Source organism: Eptatretus burgeri, chromosome 9, assembly GCF_056783735.1.
Source record: "Eptatretus burgeri isolate ZD-2024b chromosome 9, Ebu_testis_v1, whole genome shotgun sequence".
Lineage (NCBI taxonomy): Eukaryota > Metazoa > Chordata > Myxini > Myxiniformes > Myxinidae > Eptatretus > Eptatretus burgeri.
In genome coordinates, this window is record NC_140969.1 from 53,241,331 (window position 1) to 53,252,989 (window position 11,659).

Consider the following 11,659-nt stretch of genomic DNA (forward strand, 5'->3'; position numbering starts at 1 on the left):
ATCGACAGTGTGTGTGCATGGTTAGCATGGACTGTGAGGAGGCTGGAGGAATGTATGGTGGGGGAGGGGGAGCACAAATACAGGCTGGCCTTTGACAGGTATATAGCATGGGTTTTAATTAATAAATGCCCCACCTGATTGTATATAGAACACAGGGATTAAAAAGAAAACGTTGCTATTAGGGCTCATTTTATCGCCCTGGTACGCTGTGGTCCTTCCCTTCATGCTCCCGTACCTTCCCTTAATAATGCCTTCCCTTCCCATCCCCTCACACTGCCTTCCCTTCCTCTCCCTTCACACTGCCTTCCCCTCCCCTCATGCTGCCTTCACCTCCTCATGCTGCCTTCCCTTCCTCTCATGCTGCCTTCCCATCCCCTCACACTGCCTTCCCTTCCCATCCCCTCACACTGAATTCCCCTCCCCTCATGCTGCCTTCACCTCCTCACGCTGCCTTCCCTTCCTCTCATGCTGCCTTACCATCCCCTCACACTACCTTTCCTTCCTCTCACCTTGCCTTTCCCTCCTCTTACACTGCCTTCCCCTCCCCCCATGCTGCCTTCCCCTCCTGTTACGCTGCCTTCCCCTCCCCTCACATTGCCTTCCCCTCCTCTTATGCTGCCTTCCTCTCCCCTTATGCTGCCTTCCCCTCCTCTTATGCTGCCTTCCCCTCCCCTTATGCGACCTTCCCCACCCCTTACGCTGCCTTCCCCTCCTCTTACGCTGCCTTCCCCTCCCCTTACGCTGCCTTCCCCTCCCCTTATGCTGCCTTCCCCTCCCCTTACGCTGCCTTCCCCTCCTCTCACGCTGCCTTCCCCTCCTCTCACGCTGCCTTCCCCTCCTCTTACGCTGCCTTCCCCTCCCCTCATGCTGCCTTCACCTCCCCTCATGCTGCCTTCACCTCCCCTCATGCTGCCTTCACCTCCCCTCATGCTGCCTTCACCTCCCCTCATGCTGCCCTCACCCCCTCTCACGCTGCCTTCCCCTCCTCTCACGCTGTCTTCCCCTCCTCTCTCGCTGCCTTCCCCTCCCCTCATGCTGCCTTCCCCTCCCCTCATGCTGCCTTCCTCTCCTTTCACGCTGCCTTCCCCTCCCCTCACACTGCCTTCCCCTCCATTCACGCTGCCTTCCCCTCCCCTTATGCTGCCTTCCCCTCCTCTCACACTGCCTTCCCCTCCTCTTATGCTGCCTTCCCCTCGCCTTACGCTGCCTTCCCCTCCCTTTACGCTGCCTTCCTCTCCCCTTACGCTGCCTTCCCCTGCCGTTACGCTGCCTTCCCCTCCTCTCACACTGCCATCTCTTACCCCTTCCCTCATGCTATCCTCCTCCCAAACCCCCTCCACCACCATACAACTCTTCGGAGGTCGAGGAGAGAAAAGGATGTCAAATAATGTGCGAATTGGACAAATGTAATTTCTTTCTTTTCTTTTCTTTCTTATCAGGCGGAACTGCTGCTCGGATCAATTCCTCAATTCGTCTCAGGTTAAGAGATTCTAGAGCTTATCTTATGTGTGGAAGTTAAATAAAGGCACAAACATTGGTGCGGCTTTTTCGATGATTCAAGGAAAACGCCCTTCCTTCCCTTCCCCTACCTTCCCTTCCCCTTCCTTCATGCTTACTTACTCCCAAAGCCCCCTCCACCCCCTACTGATGTCTCTGGACAGTGTCCGGGTGTTCTTTAGTATGACCCGTTTGAAGGTGCAGTTTTTAATGTACGCAATTTGGTTCAATCCTGCACTAATGCCGGCAGAAGGGGACCTTTCCCCCTCCCCTCCCCCGCTTTCCCTCAAATTCCCCTGTCAAACACATGTCCAGAACACCCCCCCCCCCACTAATCTCCTTTCTCTTCCCCATCCTCTTTGCTCCCTCCCCCTCCCAGAGTGTATATCAACGTGTGGTGAGGCCTCGCTCTCCCCCTTCCTCGCTCTCCCCCTTCCTTGCTCTGCCCCCTTCCTCGTTCTCCCCCATTTCCTTTCCCCCTTCCTCGCTCCCCACCCCTCCTCACTCCTCCTCCCCTGCCCAAACTTCAAAAAAAAAAATCTTTGGCATGACTACGCCACTGAGAGTTCCACAAACTGCTTGGAAAAAGTCATGCACTCGTTTTGATAATTCAAAATGCATGAGCATGCGTTGCCCGTTTCATTTCACAAACAATCATGTGCCAGGAATGAATATATCATCTGAGAATAGATTTCCATGTTCAGGACTCGTGCTGTGAATATTTCCATCATGAGTCTGGAAAAACTATGAGAGCATTAAAGCGTTTCATGTCCATGCTAATTTCTGGATGGCTGGATCATGAAAAACAAATTTCAACACCTGTGAGTTTTTGTCTGTGAACAGTACCGGGGGAATTCTTCCCAGTTTAAAATTATTGACTCATTCAAATATCGTGCTCATCCGAATTGCTTATTGCACTGGAAGAGGTGCTCAACCATCTGCTATTCTAAGATTATATGCAAAGCAAAGTAATCCCAACTGCCAAGGGGTGATTAAAAGGATTTTGAGAGAAGGTTTCATCATGAGACGCCAACAGTGTCGCCCTGCCGAGTTGATTTGCAGTCTATTTTCCTAACGGTTTGTTGTAACCTCTCACACGGCGTGCAGGCAGCACAAACTCGAGGAGGCCTTGCTTTTCTCTGGACAGTTTGCCGAAGCTCTTCAAGTGCTCATCGACTGGTTGTACAAGGTGGAACCGCTCCTGGCCGAAGAGCAGCCAGTGCATGGAGATGTGGCTCTCGTGATCACCCTCATAGAGGGACACAAGGTTAGTGGGTGGAGAGAGACGCAGTTACACAACAGCATCTGAAAGAAATAACATGCATAAAGGTTCCAAATCCGTGTAATTGTATAACTGATGATCATGGAGCTGAAACACCATAAAGGGAAGAACGGAAACCAGAAGGATAACATTCTCTCTTTGTCGTCTCAAATTTAATTTTAGTTTTATTCAGAGCGTTGGACTCAAGAGATGTGGAGAAAGAGATGATTCGGGAGCAGCTTTGTTATTTTACTTTTCTTTCAACATTCATGGGAATTATGGTCCTCACAGGCATTCCAGAAGGAACTCGGCAAGCGTGCTAGCAGCGTTCAGGCGCTGAAAAGATCGACCCGAGACCTTGAGGATGGCAGCAATGCTGGAGACCAGTCGTGGGTGCATGCTCAAATGGCCGAGTTGAGCTCGCAGTGGGAGTCTGTGTGCAAGCTTTCGCTTCAGAAACAAGGTCGTTTGGATGCTGCACTCAAGCAGGCAGGTTATTTTTTTTCATTCTGTCAGTAAAAAGAATGGCAGAGAGCCTCCCCCACTCTTTCGGTAAGGGGTTGTTTATTAGTATTATAGATATATGGATGTAATGGGAAGAAATTCAGTGAGTCTCGGACAAGCTTCTGGATGATATTTATGGTGACAAGGTTAAAGCCAATTAAGCCTTCTTCTTGTCAAACGACCGCGACATCAGGAGGTGTTTTGCATTCCAACCACACATGGTTTATGGTCACAAATAAATGGTTGTGTGGTGTGCCGTCACAACGAGATCATAAGGGTGAAACCATGGTCAGCGGCTCCACTGTCCTCTATTTGTGACCTATAAATGTCGGTTTCTAATATATCCAAGTGTATCCACGGAAGCCATCTGGCATTGGAGGTGATGTAGTGCACCTGTGCAGCATGATGTCATGTCCTGCTGTTGCTCTTGTTAGGTTGGAAGAGCCATTCTTTGGTATGTGTATATATATATATATATATATATATATATATATATATATATATATATATATATATATATATATATATATATATATATTATATATGTAATATTGTTTGAAGTTTTTGTTTGTTTATTTGTTTGTTTGTTTGTCTGCACGTGCTAATCTGCTGAACGGTGAAAGATGGGAGGAAACCTCTGAAACGAAAAATATCGGAACCGGTCCCGGGAAGGTTTTCAGCTCGGTGACGAGGCCCCTCGGCTGGGGGGGGGTGTTTCCCCCTCACCGACCCCCTTAGGTTATCACTGCCATGGCCCAATCGGGAACTGACACTGGGCTCGCGTCAGACCTATGTACAGAAGATTAAATTCATTCACAAAGAACCCGGGCAATGCCGGGTGCATTCACCGAGTGCAGTGGTTTCCCAAACTTTTTTTTTTCCAGGTTTACCCCTATTTAAAGTTTGACAGGTTCGAATTACCCCAATGTAAAATTCTGTATTATACAAAACAGAAGTGCATAATTATAGTACAATTCAGCACTTACTGTGCAGTGCTGTTTTTGACTTGGTCTTCATGAAATGGATGAAGTTGTTTTGTCGACACCAGATTTTGGATGCGTGGTTTAATGTTTGACAGAACCAGCCTCATATCTGTGCTTGGAACAAGCCGGTTTCTAGTCTTGAACTTGACGTGGTACATTGTCGAGAAGTCAAGTTCACACATATAGGTCGTGGGAAATGGAAGAAGTACATCGATAGCCCGAGTCATTAGAGTTAGGTATCCCATTGCTCCTTACTGAAGCCAGAAAGATGCAATATCCTTGACAGTGTCAAATGTGCTAAGGGTCACAGAATCATTTCTCAACTTCAGGAATTCGTCTTATGCAGAGTCGGTGTCAGAAATGACATCTTCGGCGACAAGAAATGGCTGCTTTATCCATGGAGTGTTCCTCTGTAGAGCCTTGCTTTTGGGAAAATATTTTTTCATTGACGTCTTGAGTTTGAGCAGATGCTCACCAATTTCGGTCGCTGGGCACTGAACCTCGCTACTTTGAAGAAATTAGTCTGGCCTGGTAAACACAGCAACGTTGTTGACATTGACTCGCCTGTGCCATAGTTCCATTTGTTGACAGAAGGCATTCATCTTATCTCAGACATCAATGATGGAGGAATTTTTTCCTTGCAGAGAGCAATTCAACACATTCATCTCTCCAAAGATGTCTGATAGATAAGCTCAGCGTGCGATGAACTTGGCATCACGAAAGGCAGTGTTGTCAGGGTGTGCTTTTGCAGCAAGATTGTCCGCTATTTCTGATCACAGTTCAAAAACTCAATCTAAAACCTTGGCGCGAGACAGACATCTCACCGCAGGGTGCAAAAACAGTTCCACCTGTTCAGAGCCAAATTCTTCACGCAACACTGAACAAACGAGTGTTAAGTGCTCGACCTTTTACAAAATGGACTACTCGTATGACACAGGTCATCATGTCTTTGAACGAGTCAGCACGAGTTTTGGTCATGAGAGCTTGGCGGTGAATGGCACAATGCACGCTCGTAAGCGAAGTAGCTTTCTTTGCCATTGCAACAAAACCAGATTTTACTTCGAGCATTACCGGTGCCCCATCCGTGCAAATAGCTCCCAGCTTTTCCCACTGTATTCCATGCTTTGCAAAGTAGGTTGATACCATATCAATAATGTCTTGTGCCGTGGTTGTTGTTTCAATCGGAAGGCAGAACAAGTATTCAGCCTTCAGCTGATCATCAACAATATAGCGAGCAAAGCAGATCAGCTGAACACAATTAGAAACATCAGTTGACTCAACCAGTTGAATGGCACACTGTTTTCTGTTTGTGTATATGTATATATATATATATATATATATATATATATATATATATATATATATATATATATATATATATATATATATATATATATATATATATATATATATATATATATATATATATATATATATATACACACATACATATGTGTGTGTGTGTATGTATTTATACTAGTGCGTGCCCGTACATGCGTGCCTGTACGTGCGTGGCCGTACGTGCAAAATATATATATATATATATATATATATATATATATATATATATATATATATATATATATATATATATATATATATATATATATATATATATATATATATATATATATATATATATATATATATATATATATATATATATATATATATATATATATATATATATATATATATATATATATACATATATATACATACATATATATATATATATATATCTATATACATATTGTGCCATCATATTGTGATGTCATAGCACCGTGTCCTGTCATTGGCTTGGTAAATAAGTGGCCATAACTTGGGAAAGACTTGGGAAACAGCTGAAACGGATGAAGAACGATATCAAACCTTGAAAAGGCACATCCTCAGATCCCCAGTGTCAATTGTGACGTCATATTAAACGAAGAAGAATTGTGACGTCAGTTGTGACGTCATAGCACCGTGTCCTGTCATTGGTTCAGTAAATAAATGGCCATAACTTGGGAACCACTTGTCCGATTAATATCAAACCTTGAAAAGGGACTCAGGTCCCCAGCAATATACCTGGTAAGTTTGAATTAGATCGGACCAGTGGTTGTCGAGAAACAGCGGTCAGTCAGACAGACAGACACACAGAGATTGCTGGAATTATAGATAGACTAGTGCGGCCCCGTACGTGCGTGCTCGTGCACTACATGCAAACAAATAATAATAATAATAATAATAATAAAGAAAAATTTCAAACCGCATGCCAGAAACAACAACCACACAGGCCTTTCCTTTGCTTTCGCGTGCCCGTTCGTGCCTGGCCGTACGTGCAAAAAAAGAAAAAAGAAGAAGAATTGTGACGTCAATCGTGATGTCATAGCACCGTGTCCTGTCATTGGTTTGGTAAAAAAAAAAAATGGCCATAACTTGGGAACCACTTGTCCGATTAATATCAAACCTTGAAAAGGCACATCCTCAGGTCCCCAGCAATATACCTGGAAAGTTTCAATTAGATCGGACCAGTGGTTGTTGAGAAACAGCGGTCGCAGACAAACAGACAGACACACACACAGAGATTGCTGGAATTATCGATGGATGTATATGTATATATATATATATATATATATATATATATATATATATATATATATATATATATATATATATATATATATATATATATATATATATATATATATATATATATATATATTTATATATATACGAGGTGTGTTCAAAAAGTATCCAACCTTAATTTTTCATGCGTAAACAAATGAAACGTGGGAGGCGTAGTTTGGTGCACGTATGTAGGCGATCCTAATCCGTATGCATGAATATTTTCCCGCCTGCAGAAGCTGTCAGTCGCCGACAGATCGCCGATGAGTGAGGAAGTGTAAGTGAGCGCCGTCGGATTTCCGTTTTTGACAAAATGACAGATCACTGTGGTCTCATCGCCAGTGATCACTGTGTTGAAGAAGTTGGGGTCGCTGTTCACAGTCTCCAGCATGTCCTGTGCGATCTCCAAACAGAGTTGCTTCTGCTCGATCGTTAGCAGCTTTGGCACGAACTTCGCTGAGATTCTCCTTAAGCCCAAATCCTCAGTCACAATGGAATGAACGGATTCAATGCTGACGCCCGCCTTGTCTGCAAGTTCTCTGATCGTGATCCGACGATCCTGCATCAGCAGGGTCCTCACTCGGTCAAAGACGATCTCATTTCGGGATGTTGAGGGCCTACCAGAACGTGCTTCACTTTCCACTGATGTGTGACCATCTTTGAAGCGGTTGTACCACTCTTTTATCTGTGTGGTGCCCATTGCTTCGTTCCCGAAGGCCTGTTGAATCTTGCAGATCATTTCCCCTTGGGAATCGCCAAGCTTTTCACAAAATTTGATGCAGTAGCGTTGTTCAAGTTTTTCCATCATTTTGTCAAAAACGAAAATCCGACGGCGCTCACTAACACTTCCTCACTCATCGGCGGTCTGTCGGCGACTGACAGCTTCTTCAGGCAGGAAAATATTCACGCATACGGATTAGGATCGCCTACATACGTGCACCAAACCATGCCTCCCTAGCTTCATTTGTTTACGCACGAAAAATTTAGGTTGGATACTTTTTGAACACACCTTGTATATCTATTATACAGATCCATATATCTGTGATATATATATATATATATATATATATATATATATATATATATATATATATATATATATATATATATATATATATATATATTGTGACGTCCACGGGACTTGAACAGTCCCGTCAACGTAGAATGAGCCGAAACGATGGAGGCGGTTTATTTATTCATTACCCAAACATGGCGGTTCTAATCGCTCCACCGCAAACGGGACGAGGAAGGTGGCATGAGTCACTTTTCACTGAGTTGATGATGTTTATTTGTTTTTTATTATTACCAGAAATAACAAGACTCGGCAAGAAGAGGGATCCGGGGCGATTCGACGGGATGGTGTGGGATCGGGCGTGGGGAAAAACACAGACAATTCCAATGAATATACAGTTCTCAATCCCTCTAAGGCGCCAAGCACACACACACACACACACACACACACACACACACACACACACACACACACACACACAAAACGTAGCTATTTCTGGTGGTCAGGCTGGACCGTGGTGTGGACGCGACTGTCCCTGGATCGGCGTCGGACGAGCTGGCCTTGCTCTCGTCAGGGGGCAGGAGAAACCATGGTGCTGTCGACCTCCTGGTCTTGGCCCAAGTCCGCTCACAGCCGCCAGGGAACCAGCTCCGGCGCCAAGCCGCGAGCAGGAGAGGGAGGCAGGTCCGCCCGCCGCCCGACCTCGCACTCCGAGTCAGCAGAACCCCAGAGCCAACCGAGGTGAGGCGCGAGGCTCGGCAAGGCTCCCAGTCACGATCAAGAACACGATCGACTCAGCACAACAACCAGGACGCTCTCTGCCGCCACAGCTTCCACACCAAAAAAACCACGATCTTTTGGTTGTAATCTTCTTCCTCTTCCTTTTCGACCCCGAACAGAACCTTTTTATCCTTCGTCCTCGTCACTCCCAATCGAGCCGTTTATTGGCCCACCGCCATCGCCTTCCGCCAATCGTGATCACGGGGCGGAGCCATCCGCTGCACTGTCCTGTGACGTCATGGCCAGTCTTCAGAGAATACCAAAAGGGGTTTACGCAGACACACTTACCCTATCCCGTGTCCCTATCTAATTACGTGACATTTATCATTTCCTCCTTGACGAAATGAACATTTACTAGACAACTTATCACCACTGAATTGCTACTTATTACATCGAGATCCTGGTAAACTCGAACAGCATGGCATACCTAATTAAACATCCTAATTACACTTTGAATGCATACCCCCCCCTCAAACGTAACAATATATATATATATATATATATATATATATATATATATATATATATATATATATATATATAAATATACAAATCAGCCTGGTGTGGCGTAGTGGTTTGGGTAGCGGCTTGGGATCCAAAAGGTCCTGAGTTCAAGCCCCGTTGGCCGCTTGAATTAATACACACCAGGAGGTTGACTCAGCCTCTCATCCTTCCGAGGTCGGCGAAGTGAGTACCAGTGTACTGGGCCCGGTGTATGCCCCGGTTAAAATAGGTGTACCATATCTCTGTGTCGTAAGAGGCGACCAGGGTTGCGTCAGGAAGGGCATCCGGCGTAAAACCTGTGCCAAATCACTATGCGGATCATACGGATGATCCGCTGTGGTGACCCATAATGGGAGCAGCCAAAAGAAGAAGAAGATATTCAGATATATGTATATGTATATGTATATACATACATATATATATATATATATATATATATATATATATATGTATATACACACAAGCCGGTAGGTGACATGGCTGCTCGCTCTAGATGGAAAGCTGGCCGACGCGACTTGCCGATATTCATGTACATGCTATCAATCAATTTAGCACAATAAATATGATTATCACAGCCCTCTTAGTTTGTGCCCAAAAACCCACCTTGTGAAATTTCAGGCATGTTTCCAAAGGGACTCTAACAAATGGCAGCCCTGGTAATTCCATTTATCTATTCGCTAAAGATTTTATTTTTTTATATGATGCTGTAAGACATTCTCCTTGGGCACAAAAAAAATAGGTCCCTCAGAGGTCCAGTTTCGGAGGTATTGATTTTTTTGTATAGTCCACAATAAGTGTACAATGTACGATAAAGTATTTTAGCTGCTGCTAAAGGGGTTGTCACACCTTGACGATTTAGCCAGCGTATGCTGACTTATGAAAAATTTGTCTAAAATGCCGGCACATGTCGAATACGTTATGGGTAAGTTTGTATACGTTAAGAGCACACTGAAAAACACTGCCATACGTCGTAGTACGCTGGCTTTCATCGTTGTACTTTGTGGTTGTCCTCAAATTTTAACATGCTTGAAATTTTGCGACGTATGCCAGCGTATGACTCACACGTTCCGCTACGCTGGCCATAAGTTATAGTCACGTTATGCGATCGTTGACACACGTCGACACACGTTACTTGTAAGTTACTCATAAGTCGAAACACGTCGAGGTAATGGGTAGCGGACCCGAAACTTATTTGTAACCTATGAGTAACGTGTTGTTGGCACGTTACACGATCGTTGCACACACGTCGAGGCACGTTATGCGATCGTTAACACACATCAAGGCACGCTACTTGTAAGTTACTCATAAGTCGAAACACGTCGAGGTAATGCTTAGCTTACCCAAAACTTATTTATAACATATGAGTAACGTGCTTTGAACCTCTGTGTGACGTACCTCCAACGCATATTGATGTATGTAGACATATTTGATTGACGTCTTCCGGACGACCACAGAACTTAGTGAACGTGTTCCTAATTTACAGCCACCATATAATGGCGTATTGGAAGCGTTTAAAAAAAACAACAACAATAACTTCCGATATTTCGTCACGTGCCGTTACGTCACGTCCGATTGCCTCTTCAGTTTGCTCATGTCTTATTCTTAGTTCCTCCTCTGTGAATATTTTCTGTTTGAGGATATTGTCACGTCGACGTCGAAACTTGAAAGCAAATGTCCGAATATATTTTAAAATTCGTGATAGACTAAAAAAAAAACAAATAAAGAAAAAACAACAACAACCAGATATTTCGTCACGTGCCTTCACGGAGCCAAGGATAAAAAAAGAAAATGTGCCTTGATGGAGAAAATAAGTTTCGGGAATGCAAAACATTACCTCGACGTGTTTCGACTTATGAGTAACTTACAAGGAACTTGTGTCGACGTGTGTCAACGATCGCATAACGTGCCTACAACTTATTCCCAGCGTAGCGGAACGTGTGAGCCATACGGCGAGTACGTCATAAAATTTTCAGCATGCTTGAAATTTCACGACGTACTAAACGTACCACGAAATATGACGGCATACTTCATCGTTTTTCAGCATGCTCTTAACGTATACACAACTTACCCATACCGTATTCGACGTGTGCCAGCTTGGTTCAGCAAATTTTTCATAGGTCGGCATACGCTGGCTAAATTGTCAAGGTGTGAATGCGTGGTTGACACTTTCAATTTTCAGGCGGTTATGATTTAAGTCGGCGTGCGGCAGGTTTTTAACAGGCTATGCCACGAGTTCATCGACGATACGTGCAGCGCGCTATGCCTAAGCTAAACTATCGTTGGGCATAGGTTGTGAACGCTGACAACAGGCTAAGCATTCGTTGGTATAAGTTATCTCAAATACAACGAAACGTTCTGTGCCCATCACTAATATGTTATGCATACGACCAACTCGTTATGAATATGACCAAAACTTAAAAAAAACATCAAAATTTCAGCGTACGCCAACGTTTTACATACATTTTTATACGTTGCCATTGCTGGCTAAATCGTCAAGATGTGACAGCGCCT

General features: G+C 44.2%; 1 protein-coding gene across 1 annotated transcript in view; it reads left to right on the top strand.

Moving 5' to 3' along the window:
* LOC147020138 (microtubule-actin cross-linking factor 1-like) overlaps nt 1-11,659 on the top strand; it is a 212,772-nt gene that overhangs the window by 174,633 nt on the left and 26,480 nt on the right. The window contains exons 78-79 of the mRNA XM_085895175.1: nt 2,605-2,764; nt 3,050-3,251. Of these exons, the coding sequence (XP_085751301.1) occupies nt 2,605-2,764; nt 3,050-3,251 (362 nt within the window). The remainder of the gene's footprint in view (nt 1-2,604; nt 2,765-3,049; nt 3,252-11,659) is intronic.